Source organism: Neofelis nebulosa, chromosome 16, assembly GCF_028018385.1.
Source record: "Neofelis nebulosa isolate mNeoNeb1 chromosome 16, mNeoNeb1.pri, whole genome shotgun sequence".
NCBI lineage: Eukaryota > Metazoa > Chordata > Mammalia > Carnivora > Felidae > Neofelis > Neofelis nebulosa.
The window spans coordinates 10350418-10367247 of record NC_080797.1 but is presented as its reverse complement, the minus strand read 5'-3'; the positions used below and the strand labels follow the sequence as shown (position 1 = coordinate 10367247).

The window sequence follows — 16830 nt, the reverse complement described above, 5'->3', positions numbered from 1 at the left end:
ATAATAACTTTGGAGGCTTCATTAAAGACATTCCTTGGTACCACAGTGCTGCTGGTAAAATATACAAAAACTCACAGTGTGGTTGGGTGCCACCACCGTGATGCATTTTAAGGCACCAGCAATTTGCACGTCATTGCTTTTGCACTATCAGTGCATGTCCACACAGTGAGAGAAAGCAAACGATGTCCCAGTATCATTATGAAAACAGGTTTGACCTCATGGACCTTCTGGAAGGAAGCCACACATGAACCACACTTTGAAAACCACTGCTAATCCTGTTATCACTTTGCTTTTTTCATTTTATAAAATACCTTGGAAATGTTTCTACCTTAGTGCTCAGAGAGCTTCCTTCCTCTTTTTATGGAAGGTGCTCTGTTGTCACAGGTGGACCTTACAGCAGTCACTTACTGGTGGGAACTTGGCTTACTTCTCATCCTTTGCTATTGTAACAATTAACGACCTGTGTATATGTAATTTCATACACAGGCAAGGACTGTATATCCATAGAATGAATTGCCAGAAGTTAGAGTGCTGGGTTCAAAAGATACATCCGTTAATAATCTTCACAGATACTGCCAAAATGCTCTTTGTAGAAGTTTTCTCAGTTTACATCCTATGAATCTTCTTCCATTCACTGAGCTCTACACTAGGTGGGCCCTTTTAACCTAAAATCTTGTGTTCTCCAATCCTGGAAAACTTTCTCTTGATTATTTCCTGGAATTTTCTTCTTCACCATTTTACTTCTTCTTTCTGGAATGCCTACATTAATTAACACTTGAAGATTTTTTCTTTTTTTTTGTTTTTAAGTAAGCTCCATGCCCAGTGTGGAGCCCAGTGTGGAGCCCAGTGTGGGGCTTGAACTCATGACCCTGAGATCAAGATCTGAACTGAGATCAAGAGACAGACACCTGGGGTGCCTGGGTGGCTCAGCTGGTTGAGCATCCGACTTTGGCTCAGATCATGATCTGGTGGCTCCTGAGTCCGAGCCCTGCATCAGGCTCACCACTGTCAGCACAGAGCCCACTTCAGATCCTCTGTCTCTCTCTCTCTCTGCCCCGCCAGGCTCACACTTGCCCTCTCTCAAAAATAAACAAACATTAAAAAAAGAGAGAGAGAGAAAGAGACATTTAAGCAACTGAGCCACCCAGGCACCCCTGAAGAATATATTTTATTCATAGTTTCCACCTTCTTTATTTGATTCACCTATTTCAGATACGGCCTCAACTTTGTCTTCCAACATTTATTTTTATCTATTTCAGTTATATTTTATAACATCCAAGAGGTCTTTTTGATTTTGATTATTTTCAAAAACATTTTGTACCAATTTATGGATGCAGTCTCTTTCCTATTTCTAAGGATACAATTTTTTTTTTTTTTTTAAAGATTTTAATTTTAAGTAATCTTCACACCCAGCGTGAGGCTTGAACTTACAACCCCCGGATCAAGAGTTGCATGCTCCACCAGTTGAGCCGGCCAGGCGCCCCGGAAAGTAACAGATCTTTGAATAATAACAACACATTTTTTAAAAGAAAAGGAAGAAAAGAGAACGCTAGCTTACCTTGGAGAACCGTGCAGATTTGTGCCAGAGCTGGCAGTAGATGTAAGATTCTGCTCTATGCGCTGATAATTCCTTATCTGAGTAGGGACCGGAATTGGTGCTGTCTCACTGTGAGGGGACACGGTAGGCTGGTACTGCCTGCAACCGTAATTTATTGAAAAAGGCAAGAGATCCAAGTAAGCCTGTTTTTCTTTGATTTGACACATTGGTGATATTTAGAGAAGATTCTAGAAGGGGCCAAACGATCGCTTCTATGTGAATAAAAAATGATCATCTCAAAAAATAAGGCACAGAAAATCACATTAGTCATTTAAAAGACTCTCCAGACATTCAGATGCTTATTGAGGACGAAGAATTCTAACAAAAACTGGAAAAACATTCCTCTACGACAATAGGAAATGTCCGTAGGTTGGCAAAAGTCAGTTTCATCTGCTCACATTCTGCTATTCTTTATTATGTGAGAGAAAAAAAATATTTCTAGGAAAATATGCTGGGTGAAAGAACAGGAAGTTCATGAGCAAAGATGACAGGAATGTTTACAAAAGTTTTGAATGCAGTAAGCATTCCCAAAGAACTTCTGACTTTTAAAAAGATTGCAAATAACACTGTACAACTCTCAAAGCACATTATTGATCTGAGGCCCACATGGTGAGGTGTTAGTACTGGGTTTCTGTAACAGCCTCTCCCCTTGATTTTCATAAATTCAGAAACAGGATGTCCTTGGATGACTTTCAATTCAATTTGCAACCTGTCTTGACACATCAGGGACAATGCCGGGCCTTAAAAGGTGATTTATTTCATTTTTCTGTCCTCCTATAAGTCCAAAAAAGCCACATGAATCTAATACTTTTTCTCAAATTACAATATTACAGATATCAAGAGACTGTATACTTATCTAACAAACAATGTGATATTCATCTAAAGTGTCACTTTAGAGCTTTTGAAATATTAGAGCATTTCATATTTAAATAAAATCTCATCTCTAATAGAGATGTTAGTTGCTTTCTCCAATATCCATTCACCCACTCTTTCTGACTAGCAGAACTCAAATTTTATGGAAGATGGCAATTTGCTCAGTGAAATTATGACACATCCCAGACTCCTCTGCAGCCATGAGTAGTCCTATATCTTTCCTGGTCAATGAGATGTAAGTGGAAGTCTTCGATCCACTCTTCCTCCTTCCTCCTGCCTGGACTGTGGGTATGCTTGCCGGAGCTTCAGCAACTACCTTTGAACTATGAACAACAGGCCAAAAGAATTGGAGACAACTTCCTTGAGCCAAAGAAACGAAGACAACAGCTATTTATTTTGACTTCTCATCTTGCAAGAAAACTAAACCTTTAGTGTGAACCACGCTACAGTCAGGACTGTTGTTTCTAGCTTTTTGTCTATAAGCTCACTCTATTTTTCCATTTAGGTAATTCTCATTGTCGTGTATTCATTTATCCATCCATCCATCCATCCATCCATCCATCCATCTTGAAGTACAGTTGACACATACATTAGTGTCAAGCAGTATCTTTTAAATACAATAATGTGTGTTTTTAATATCTATATATCTGATTGTGAAGTTTACCTACAACCTGAAAATGAAACAAAACAAACCCAAAAGCTTCTACTAGCGGAAACTAAACAGGTTTACAAGACTTCATTAACCAACTGTGGTGCCTGCAACCCAGAGCTCGCACAGGCCTGAGAGCCTAAGTTCCTCAGTAAGACAACAGCCAGCACGGCCATCAGATCAGAATGTGAATGAACAAATGTTGTCTTCCTACTGTCTCAATTCAGTGAGTTAGTAAAGACTTAGTGAAGCAAGTACATCTGGGAATTTCTTTTAACATATACATCGTCAAGTTCTAATATCTTTTCACCAAAGGGAAATTAGAAGCTGAGTAAGAGTGCTCTATGATATAAATTGAGCAACTTCATACATAATTCAAAGCACCTCTCTCAGGGAATCCTAAGCAATCCTCTCCCAGCATATGAGGAGATAAGCAGCCATGACAGGTGTTCTGGAAATGTGGTCTCCGACAGTCTCTGGACAGAACCTTCAAGCAGACCTGCTCAGCCTACAAAGTCTTCCCAGGAGAAATATCCAGAGCACCGGCTAGCTAAGACCACTGAAGCCAAATTTCTGTCTAGCTTTATATTAATATCAATATTTAACCATTACTTGACTCCCTAAGCCCAGGATGAGGAGAGGGAAGGTCTATGCATGCCCTGAGTCTCCAGCACAGCCTCCCCACCCCCACTAAGTAAAGCAGTTCAGAGGACTCTTTATATGCAAAGTCACATTTGACCTGCATGGAATACTAGAAAGACTAAGCAGGCTGCCCAAAATACAATACACTTCTATTTTACAGAAATGAGTCATTTTTATCTAGGGGTCAGAAATTTTCCCGGAAAGACTTAGGTTAAATATTTCAAACTACTTTCAACAAAAGTGAGGCTCCGAGGAAGAATGAGACCTACTACTACCAACATTGCATAGACTGGCATATGAGATGACAGTTTGGGATACGGAGGTGCAAAGTTTTAACGACTTCACAAACAATATGTCTTGTACCTGCATCAAACCATTTTATTTTTGCATACAGCATAATTTCAATGTATTTTTAGTAATTCCTGTTTTCACCTGCACTTAATATCTTATGGTAGAGTGGTTTTTTTTTTTTGTTTTTTGTTTCCAAAATACTCACTACCTCTCTCTGGACCCATTTCTTTTTTTTTTTTTTTTTTAATTTTTTTTTCAACGTTTTTTATTTATTTTTGGGACAGAGAGAGACATAGCATGAACGGGGGAGGGCCAGAGAGAGGGAGACACAGAATCGGAAACAGGCTCCAGGCTCTGAGCCATCAGCCCAGAGCCTGACATGGGGCTCGAACTCACGGACCGCGAGATCGTGACCTGGCTGAAGTCGGACGCTTAACCGACTGCGCCACCCAGGCACCCCTCTCTGGACCCATTTCTATACTCCCTGGTGTAGGCACTCCTGCCACAAATCCTGGGAGGTAGGTTGAAAGAACAGCTTCCAGTTAGGACATGCTGTTCTCACACCAGAGGGAAACAGACCAATGACAGAAGAGAAGCTTTCAGAGCCATTATGTAGTCCTGCTATCACTATTTTCCCCTCTCCTTTAAGATCAGCATGCCCCAATTCTTCTATACAATGTAAGAGACAAAAGTTCCCCAAAGCCCATAAATCTATGATATTATTAGAAACACATGGGGTGCCTGAGTGGCTCAGTTGACTAAACGTCTGACTTTGGCTCAGCTCATGAGCTCACAGATTGTGGGTTTGAGCCCCACATCAGGCTCTGCGCTGACAGCTCAGAGCCTGGAGTCTGCTTCATATTCTGTCTTTCTCTCTGCCCCTCCCCTACTCGTGCTCGCTCTCTCTCTCTCTCTCTCTCTCAAAAACATTAAAAAAATTTACAAGAAAGAGGAACATATAAAGATGCCATTTGTGACATCAATAACATAAATGGGGGGTAGTGTACTCCCATACTCTCCATTAGGAGGGTTTTTTAAAATATTTTTTTAATGTTTATTTATTTTTGAGAGACAGAGAGAGTGTGAGAGAGAGAAAGAGAAAGAGAGAGAGAGAGAGAGAGAGCAGGGGAGGGGCAGAGAGAGAGGGAGACACAGAATCCAAAGCAGGCTCCAGGCTCCGAGCTGTCAGCACAGAGCCTGATGCAGGGCTCGAACTCACAGACTGTAGGATCATGACCTGAGCTGAAGTCGGACACTTAACGAACTGAGTCACCCAGGCGCCCAAGGAGTAGAGTTTTTGCAGGCAACTGAAGTTATCAGTTAAATGAGATTGTTGTAACTGTTAGGATATTTCATGTAGTCCCAATAGTAATCACAAAGAATATATCTATAGAATACACACGATAGGAAATGTGACCTGAAGCATGTCACTACAACAAGATCAACAAAACACAAAGAAAGGTAGCAAGAGAGGAAATGAGGGACCAAAAAGCCTCAAGACATACATAAAAGTAACAAAATGACAGTAATCTATCTTCCCCTATTAGGCTGAAAGTGAAAGAATATCCCATGCAAATGGTAACCAGAAGAGAGCAGGCATAGCTATAATATCAGACAAAAAAGACTTTCAGTCAAACACGGTTACAAGATACAAAAAAGGACATAATGTATAATGATTAAAGAGTCACTTAACCAGAAAAATATAACAATTATAAATATTTATGCACCAAACATCAGCTCTCCCAAATAGATCAAGCAAATACTGACAGAATTGAAGGGAGAAATAGATAATTCCATAATAATAGCTGTACCCCCACTTTCAATAATGGATAGAACAACCAGATAAAAGATCAATAAAGAACCAGGGCTTGAACGACACTCTAGACCAACTGGATCTTGTAGACATACACCAAGCACTCCTCCCACCAACAGAAGAACATCCGTTCTTCTCAGGGATACACAAAACGCTCTCCAGGATAGACCACACATTAGGTCACAAAACAAATCTTAAGAAATTGCAAAATACTTGTCAACAAGCTGGATAACCTGAAGAAATGTATAAATTTCTACACACACACAGGCTACCAAGACTGGATGATAAAGAACGAGAAAATCTGAACAGACCCATAACTAAGGAGACTTGATCAGTAATCAAAAACCTTCCAACACCAAAAAAAGCCTAAGACTTTCACTGGTGAATTCTACCCAACATTTAAAGAACATCAGGGGTGCATGGGTGGCTCAGTTGGTTAAACGTTGGACTTCGGCTCAGGTCATGATCTCATGGTTTGTGAGTTCGAGCCCCCCATGGGGCTCTGTGCTGACAGCTCAGAGCCTGGAGCCTGCTTCCGATTCTGTGTCTCCTTCTCTCTGCCCCTCCCACACTTTCATTCAGTCTCTCTCTCAAAAATTAAATAAATGAAAGAAAGAAAGAAAGAAAGAACATCAACATCTCAAACTCTTCCAAAATATTGAAGAGGAGGAAATACTCCCAAACTCATTCCATGAGTTCAGCATTATCCTAATACCAAACCACACGCAGATACTACAAAAACAAAAACAAAAAAACTACAGCACAACTTCCCCTATGAAATTTGATGCAAAAATCCTTAACAAAATATTAGCAAACCAAATTCAACAACACATTAAAAGGATCATAAATCATGACCAAATGTGATTTATAACACACCTACATCAATAGAAAGGACAGAAACCACAGGACTATCTCAATTTATGCAGAAAAAGCATTTGACAAAATCCCAACATCCTTTCATGACAAAATGCATTCAACAGGGGTGCCTGGGGGGCTCAGCTGGTCGAGTATCTGACTCTTCCAGCTCAGGTCATGATCCCAGGGTCCTAAGATTGAGCCCCTCACTGGGCTCCATGCTAAATGTGGAGCCTGCTTAAGATTCTCTCTCTCTCCCTCCCTCTGCTCCTCTCCCCAGCTTGTGTGCTCTCTCTCTCTAAACAAAAACAATTTTTAAAAAAGCATTACAAACTAGGAGTTGAAAAAAATTACCTCAACATAATAAATACCATATATAAAAAGCCCACAATTAACATCATACTCAATGGTTAAAGACTGAAAGCCTTTTCTCTATGATCAGGAACAAGACAAGGATGCCTGCTCTCATCATTTCTATTCAACTCTTAGCCAGAGCAATTAGGCACAAAAAAAGAAATATAAGGCATTCAAATTTGAATGGAAAAAGTAAACTTATTTTTGTTCATGGAAACATGATCTTCAATGTAGAACATCCTAAAGATTTCACACACAAAAAGCCTTTAGAACTAATACATTCAGTGGGGCACCTGGGTGGCTCAGTCAGTTGAGCACCTGACTCTTAATTTCGGCGAAGGTCACAATCCCAGGGTTGTGGGATCGAGCCCCATGTTGGGATCCACACTGAGCATGGAGCCTGCTTAAGAGTCTCTCTCTGCCCCCCCCCCCCCGCCCCACCCTTCTCTCCTGCTTGGTCTCTAAAATACAATACAATAACTCCTAGAAGAAAACATAGGAGAAAAGCTTCATGACATTGGATTAGGCAATGATTTCTTGAATATGACACCAAACACACACACACACACACACACACACACACACACACACACACAAATAGACAAGTGAGACTACATAAAATTCTAAAACTTCTATCCTCAAAGGACTGGAAAAACAATCTTTGGAATGGGAGAAAATATCTGTAAATCATGTATCTGATAAAGGGTTAATATCCAAAATATATAAAGAACTCCTACAACTCAACAACCAATGACATACAAACGGCCAACAAGTATATGAAAAGACACTCAAAACCACTAATCATTAACAGAATTGCAAATCAAAACCACAATGAGCTATTACCTCACACCCAAAAAAAGAAGTAACTAGTGCTACTGAAGATGTAGAGAAACCAGAACCCTTGTACACTGTTGGTAGGAACGTAAAATGGTACAACCGCGGAGGAAAACAGTACGGCAGCTCCACAAACACTTCTAATCTGATATGAATGCAGCAACCCCACTGTTGCGTATATATCCAACATAACTGAAAGCAGGGTCTCAAACAGGTATCTGCACATTCACATTTATAGCAGAAGCATTCACAATAGCCAAGGGGTAGAAGAAATACAATTGTCCGTTGAGAGAAGAATGGATAAAGAAAATACGGTATGTGCGTAGAATGGAATATGATTCGGCCTTAAAAAGGAAATTCTGACACATGCTGTAACATGGATGAACCTTGAGGATATTATGATGACTGAATGAAGCCAGTCACAAAAAGACACGTGTTGTATATCCTGCTTTTTTGAGGTCTATAAAATAGTCACATCCATAGAAACAGAGAGCAGAATGGTAGTTACCAGTGCCTAGGGATGGGAGAAATGGGGAAGGCTATCACATGACGAGTACTGGGTTTGACTTTTGCAAGACGCAAAAGTTCCGGAGAGTGGTTGCACCACATGGTGAATGTACTTAACGCGACTACACTGTAAGCTTAACTACGGCCAAGATGACAGATTTCACGTGTTTTGCCACAATTTAAACTTTGTTTACCAAAAACGACACATTGTGAAACTAAACTTTAAGACTCAGGAACACAGTCAAAGCCCCTAACTTTCCTCACAAAACTCAAAACGAGAGCAATCTTTTCATTTAATGTACGTAAACATACCCTGCGCACACCAAGAACTCGTTTGAAGCACGCTTGCCAGCAGCTCCCATTGGCATGTCACCTAAAGGAGAGAGAGGAAAATGCAGTCAGTTCTGCTTTACCATCTGCTCACGAGACGTAACTTGTTCCAACATGATCATTAGGAAAAATCTGAGCACGACACGAACCGATCACTTGCTTACGTTGCAGCTTCCTCCATGAGCAAAAGCAGGTAGAAACCGCGAGGAGAAACCCCGAAGACGCCGCACCCAGCTGAATTCACAGCCCGCGGCGCTTCAACGCCCGTTTCTAGAAACAGTCCGGTCTTTACGAGGTGAAGTGTCATATTTATTTCAGTGTTATGTATTTGTCCACCATCTAACACGCACGGGAAGACTGTGCTCACGTTTCGATCATGTTCTTTTTAACATGTCACTCACCAATGTCTGGAGTATTATGCCTGCAATTCCAATTTGCCCATAAACTCGGCGGTTTTTACGGAGCAATTTTTTCAGACTGTGGTAATTTTCAGAACACACATGTCACCTTCTAGCACAACGGACCGCAGACAAAGTCTAGTTCACACCAGAGTTGGAGCACCCCCATCCCCCTGCATAACAAACACTCCTGTGTCCTCAATGGTTGTTGAGCGAGACGTGGAAGCTGGGGCTTCTCAGACACGGCAGCACATGCCACAGGCCATCGTCACCTACTCCTACATCATCTGTGTGTGGGAACAGAGCTGGGCTCAGACGCAGGGGCCCCTCACTCCTTGTCACTGGTATGTCCACTCTATCACATTGCCTGTGTGATTTTAAATGGCCGTAAACGTGGGGCGCGTGGGTGGCTCAGCTGGTTAAGCGACCGACTCTTGATTTCAGCTCAGGTCATGATCTCACGGTTTGTGAGTTCAAGCCCTGAGTCAGGCTCTGCACTGACAGTGAGGAGATTCTCTCTCTCTCCACCTCTCTCTACCCCTCCACCACTCACACACATTCTTCCTCTCTCAAAAGAAATACACTTTAAATAAGTAAATAAATAAATAAATAAATAAATAAATAAATGGCTGTAAAGGCATAATTAATGTGTTGATATGACGCAGCAAATAATATCAATTTTTTAAAAAGTACACAGCTAATCTATACTCAAAAGGGGGGAAAAATCAACACAAATATCCCTTTGAATGGCCCTAAATAAGATTTGAGAAATGTATTTATTTTAGCACATCTCAAGTCCCTGCTCTCTTGAGCTTACATTCTATCAGTGAAAGAAGGTAATAGTGTCAGGCATGATAAGAAATATAAAGGAAAATAAATCACGGTAAGAGAATAAAGAGAAGTGAGGAAGCAAGGTATCTATTTTAAAGAAAATAGCTGCCGACATGGGAACAGGGCAGATGGGGTAGAGACAGAAGCTACGTTTCACTAGGTGCACTTCATTTTGTAGCTTTGAGTTTGGAACCATACATAATTATGAAACAAAATAAAATCAAAAGGAAAAATATCCCTAGAAATCAAAAGCAAATCACGATAATGTTTTGCCATTCATAACCATATATCAACATATCTGTATTGTCACCAGAAGGGAATTCTTTCAAGTGACTTTAAAGCTCAGTAATTTGATTGGACATCCCTAATGAGATTATCCTAAGGACAAAAAGACCCACAGAAAGAGTTTTTGTTTTGTTCTGTTTTCTTTTGTTAAGTAGTCTTCATGCCCCATGTGGGGCTTGAACTCTTGACCCTGAGATCAAGAGTCACCTCCCATAAAAAGACTTTAGTAATTATATCGTTATCTTGATACCACATTGGGGAGGGAGAGAAAAGAGAAGAGCCTAAACTCACAAGGGCAAAAAGAAAAGTCAACAGCCACAAAAACTTAGAAGCTATAAAGTTAATATAAGCCTCATTTGATTTAGGAGACCCAAGAAGACAGAATCCTTAGCCAGCAGAGGTTCCCCCATATTGTATCAGGGAGTCTTCTCTGGGAGATGTGAATGGCCCTCCAAAAGGGAAGCATTCCAAGGCAAGTCAAGGACTCAGCCATATCGTGTCCCTAAGACCCACCACTTACAAAGCTTTCAAACAATGTTCTAATTTTCCACTCTTAATTATGAGTACACAACAACCACCAAACATCCAAGGAGGGAAATCCAATCTGAAAACCAGATTCCCGGGGCGCCTGGGTGGCGCAGTCGGTTAAGCGTCCGACTTCAGCCAGGTCACGATCTCGCGGTCCGTGAGTTCGAGCCCCGCGTCGGGCTCTGGGCTGATGGCTCGGAGCCTGGAGCCTGTTTCCGACTCTGTGTCTCCCTCTCTCTCTGCCCCTCCCCCGTTCATGCTCTGTCTCTCTCTGTCCCAAAAAAAAAAAAAAAAAAAAAAAAAATGAAAACCAGATTCCCAAACAACCTGGGGGAGATAAAAAAAAAAAAAAGAAATATTTTTCAGGGAAAGGTTAAAAGATGTATATATAATTAATGTCCTCGGATAAAACAAAATATTGCACCCTGAAATAAGAACAGTTCTCAAAGGGAGGAGGGAAGCTTCTGAAAATTAAAACATGAGAACATAAATGAAAAACTCAGTGAAAGAAAACATCAAGGAAATTTCCATAAAATTAGAGCAATAAGACAAAAAAATGTAAAATCTGACAAGACATAGGAAAATCAGAGGACTGTACTCAGGTATTTGTCTTATGTTATTACTTCTAAATCGTATACATGTTATTTATTTATTTATTTATTTATTTATTTAAATCGTATAGATGTTTTAAAAATCTTATATGAGGACTTCCACTTCCCAGTCTCACATGTAAGAAGCCTGGAAGTTGCCATTCCAACCCAACAAGTAAAAAGTTGAACAGACTGAACAATCAACAATTCTTCTTGGTGGGCGCCTGGGTGGGGTGGTTCAATCAGTTAAGCGTCCAACTTCGGCTCAGGTCAGGATCTCACCGTTTATACGTTCAACCCCCCCCCCCCCCCCCCCCCCCACCTTGGGCTCTGGGCTGACAGCTCAGAGCCTGGAGCCTGCTTCGGATTCTGTGTCTCCCTCTCTCTCTGCCCCTCCCCCACTCTCACTCTGTCTCTGTCTCTCCCTCTCAAAAATAAATAAACATTAAAAAAAATTCTTCTTGGGGCGCCTGGGTGGCGCAGTCGGTTAAGTGTCCGACTTCAGCCAGGTCACGATCTCACAGTCTGTGAGTTCGAGCCCCGCGTCAGGCTCTGGGCTGATGGCTCAGAGCCTGGAGCCTGTTTCCGATTCTGTGTCTCCCTCTCTCTCTGCCCCTCCCCGTTCATGCTCTGTCTCTCTCTGTCCCAAAGGTAAATAAAAAACGTTGAAAAAAAAAAAAAATTCTTCTTGGATCCAAAAGAGAGAGAAGGACAAAGGGCAAACCGATGCCCTAGGATTAGAGAGACAGGCAAACACAGGGACTTGTGGCTGATGCGAGATAAGATTCACCAGCAGAATTCTTGAGGAAATAGAGCTGGGGTGGCAAAACATGAACCATGACTGATAATTTGCTAGAGGATCACTGTGGACAACTCTCAGAGTTAAAAACTCCAGGAGGATCTAGTCATAGGGAGGCTCACAATATTGCCAGATTTACCTCCAGGAAGTCAGAAGCTCACAGCAAATACCAGAGAAAAATCCCCTCCTGCTTCTGCTGAGATAATGGAAGAGAGACCATTTTTAAATAGGTCTGAGCATTCTGTTCGGAACAAGGCCTGCCCTCAGGGGAAACCACTTAATCAGAGCCTAGCCGACCTGGGGGCAGGGAAATGCCCAACTCCAGTCCCCTACACCAGCCATCCAGTCCCACCTAAGGCAGGAAAAAGAAACTGGGAAACACTTATGCCCACAGAGCAGAGACCTAGGCTCACTAAAAGACTGAGACCTAATCACAGGGCTACAGAACACCTCTACATACAGGCCTACTACTTACTTCCCCTCCTACTTACTGAAAGGCCTACTTACAGCAGTTCCTTTTACCCAGTACATCATGTAGGACTATCAAGAAAAAGTCACAAGGCATACCAACCAAAAGGCAAAACAAACAAACAAAAAAAACAACAAAAAAAACCACCACAGTTTGAAGAGACAGAGCAAGCATCAGAACCAGACTTGGCAGGGATGTTAGAAGTATCAGGCTGGAGGGGCACCTGGGTGACTCAGTTGATTAAGTGTCTGACTCTTGATTTCCGCTCAGGTCATGATCTCACCGTTGGTGGCATCGAGCCCCACATCGGGCTCTGCGCTGACAGCATGAAGCCTGATTGGGATTCTCTCTCTCTGCCCCTCCACCCTCTTTATCTCTCTCTCTCTCTCTCTCAAACTAAATAAAAAACATTTCAAAATATCTTTAAAAAGAAAAGAACGATCAGACTGGAAATTTAAAACTATGATTCATATGCTAAAGGCCCTAATGGAAAAGGTAGACTGCATGCAAAAACACATAAGCAACATAAAAAAAAAGATGGACATACTAACAAAGAACCAAAAAGAAACACTAGAGATTAAAAAGCACTGTAATGGAAATGAAGATTGCCTGTGATAGGCTTATTAGTGCACTGGACACAGCTGAGGAAAGAAGAACATACGGACAGAATCCTCAAAAACTGAAAAACAAACAGAATAAGAACAAAGACTTTTAAAAAAATCAACAGAATATCCAAAGTCTGTGGGACAACTACAACAGGTGTAACATGTGTAATGGGATTACCAGGAAGAGAAGAAAGAACAAAAGGAACAGAGGGAAGTATCTCAAACGATAATGACTCAGAATTTCCCTAAATGAATGTCAGATTCAGGAAGCTCAAAGAACTCCAAGCAGGATAAATGCCCAGAACAACTACACCTAGGCATATCATTTTCAAATTACAGAAAATCAAAAGTAAAGAAAAAAGAATTCTGCAAGAAGCCAAAGAAAAAGCCATACTTACAAACAAAGATAAGAATCACATTGATGGGAATGCAAGCTGGTGCAGCCACTCTGGAAAACAGTATGGAGGTTCCTCAAAAAACTAAAAATAGAACTACCCTACGTCCCAGCAATTGCACTACTAGGCATTTATCCACGGGATACAGGTGTGCTGTTTTGAAGGGACACATGCACCCCCATGTTTCTAGCAGCACTATTGACAATAGGCAAAGTATGGAAAGAGCCCAAATGTCCATCGATGGATGAAAGGATAAAGAAGATGTGGTGTGTGTGCATGTGTGTGTGTATACACACACACATGCGCACACACATATACATATACACACACGCACACACACACACACGCACACACAATGGAGTATTATTGGGCAATCAAAAAGGATGAAATCTTGCCATTTGCAACTACGTGGATGGAACTGGAGGGTATTATGCTAGGTGAAATTAGTCAGACAAAGACAAAAATCATAGGACTTCACTCATATGAGGACTTTAAGACACAGAACAGATGAACATAAGGGAAGGGAAAGAAAAATAATATAAAAACATGGAGGGGGACAAAACAGAAGAAACTCATAAATATGGAGAACAAATTGAGGGTTACTGGAGGGATTGTGGGTGGGAGGATGGGCTCAATGGGTAAGGGGCACTAAGGAATCTACTCCTGAAATCATTGTTGCACTATATGCTAACTAATTTGGATGTAAATTTAAAAAAATAAAAAGCAAATAAAAATAAAAAGAATCACATTGACTTCTCAGTAATCATGTAAGCAAGAAGAGAGTCAAGTGACTTAAAGTGTTGAGAGAAGTAAACCACCAACTTAGAATTCTGTACCCTGCAAAATTATTCTTCGAAAGTGAAGGAAAGGGGTTCCTGGGTGGCTCACTCTTGATTCTGACTCAGGTCATGATCTCATGGTTCGTGGGATCAAGCCCCAAGTCAGGCTCCATGCTGCCAGCATGGAGCCTGCTTGGGATTCTCTATCTCCTCTCTCTTTGCTCCTCCCTAGTTCACGCTTGCTCTCTTTCTCTCTCAAAATAAATAAATAAACTTTTTAAAAAAGTGAAAGAAAAATAAAGACTTTCCCAAATAAAAATTGAGGGGATTTGCTGACAAAATAATAGCATCAGCATATTCAGTTATGTATGCTAAATGTTTATGTCTTATGTATATATGTATATGCTTACATATGGTTATATTTAACTGGAATGAATGACAGCAATGATACAAGGGATGGCAGGAAGGAATGAGGATTTTATTATTATAAGGTACTTCACATTACCCATGAAGTGATACAGTTTATTTGAAAGTGGGCCTGGATTAGTTACAAACGTATATTGCAAACTCTAGGACAACCACTAAAAAAAAAGTAAAAAGTATAATTGATATGCTAAGGAAAGAAAAATAGAGTAATAAATGCTCAATTAAACCCACAAAAGGCAGGGGCGCCTGGGTGGCTCAGTCGGTTGAGCGTCCGACTTCGGCTCAGGTCATGATCTCACAGCTCGTGAGTTCGAGCCCCGCGTCGGGCTCTGTGCTGACAGCTCAGAGCCTGGAGCCTGCTTCTGCTTCTGTGTCTCCCTCTCTCTCTGCCCCTAGCCCACTCACATTCTGTTTCTGTCTCTCTCAAAAATAAATAAACATTAAAAAAAAAGAAATTTAAACCCACGAAAGGCAGAAAGAGTGGAAGACAAAAATAGAACAAAGAACAAGGATGATGAATAGAAAACAGTTAACAAATATGTTAGATATTAATCTAACTATATCAATAACCCTTTTAATGTCAATGGACTAAATACACCTATTAAAAGACAGATTTCAGACTGGATTAAAATACACAACCCCATTATATGTTGTCTACAAGAAACTCACTTTAAATATAAACACACATAGATTAAAAAAGTAGATGGGTAGACAAAAATAGACCATGCTAACACTAATCAAAAGAAAGCAGGAATAGCTTTAATCTCCAACACAGCAGACTTCAAAGTTATCAGGAATAAAAAAGGGCATTACACAGTGATACATTTATGTTTACATAAACATAGATCCTCCAAGAAGACATAATAATTCTTACTCAACAGGTACGCATGCCCATAACAACAGAGCATCAAACTATGTAAGGCAAAAACTTACAAGGAGAAATAGGTGAAACCACCATCATAGTTGGGAGACTTCAACACCCCTCCCTCAAAAATGGACAGATCCAGGGGCACCTGGGTGGCTCAGCTGGTTAAGCACCTGACCTTTTTTTTTTTTTTAATGTTTATTTTTGAGAGAGAGACAGACAGACAGACAGACAGGGCATGAGTAGGGGAGGGGCAGAGATAGAGGGAGACTCAGAATCCGAAGCAGGCTCCAGGCTCTGAGCTGTCAGCACAGAGCCTGACGCAGGGCTCGAGCCCACAAACCGTGAGATCATGACCTGAGCCGAAGCTGGACGCTTAACTGACTGAGCCACGCAGGCGCCCCAAGCATCAGACTCTTGATTCCAGCTCAGGTCATGATCTCATAGTTTCGTGAGTTTGAGTCCTGCATCAGGCTCTGCACTGACAGCGTCAGAGCCTGCTTGAGATTCTCTCTCTTTCTCTGCTCTTTCCTTGCTCATGCTCTCTCTCAAAAAAACAAATAAACTTAAAAAAAATGTTTTTTAAAGGACAGCTCCAGCAGGCAGAAAATCAATAAGGACAGAGTTGAACTCAATAACGCCATCAATCACCTAGATATAATTGGCATCTACAGACAACTTCATCCGACAACAGCAGAGTACATATTGTTTTTAAACTCACATGGAACATTCAGCAAGATAGACTACATTCTGGGCCATAAAACATACCTTAACAAATTAAAAAAAACAGAAATCAGGCAATGTCTATTCTCAGACCACAAGAGAAATAAACTAACAATCAGTAACAGAAAGATAATTGGAAAATCCCAAAATACAGGGGGATTAAAAACACACTTCTAAAAACAAATTGGTCAAAGAAGAAATCTCAAGAGAAATTTAAAAATATTTTGAACTAAATGATTTGAAAACACAACAATCAATAAGCTTCTAGGATAACTAAGAAACAGAGAGAGGATACAAATGACTAATATCACGAATGAAAGAAGGGACACCACTAGAGATCCCACTGAAATTAAAAGGATAATAAAGGGATACTATGCACAACTCTATGTCCA

At 40.8% G+C, this 16830-nt stretch overlaps 1 protein-coding gene across 4 annotated transcripts in view; it reads right to left on the bottom strand.

Annotated features, from left to right (window-relative positions):
* The window catches only part of ULK2 (unc-51 like autophagy activating kinase 2), an 84955-nt gene that overhangs the window by 26270 nt on the left and 41855 nt on the right, over window positions 1–16830 (bottom strand). For 3 of the 4 annotated variants that reach the window (XM_058704943.1, XM_058704941.1, XM_058704940.1), the window contains exons 14-15: window positions 8728–8788; window positions 1559–1696 (exon numbers count right to left, since the gene is read on the bottom strand). In XM_058704943.1, coding sequence (XP_058560926.1) covers window positions 1559–1696; window positions 8728–8788 — 199 coding nt within the window. The remainder of the gene's footprint in view (window positions 1–1558; window positions 1697–8727; window positions 8789–16830) is intronic. The other variant, XM_058704942.1, reaches the window with a different exon arrangement.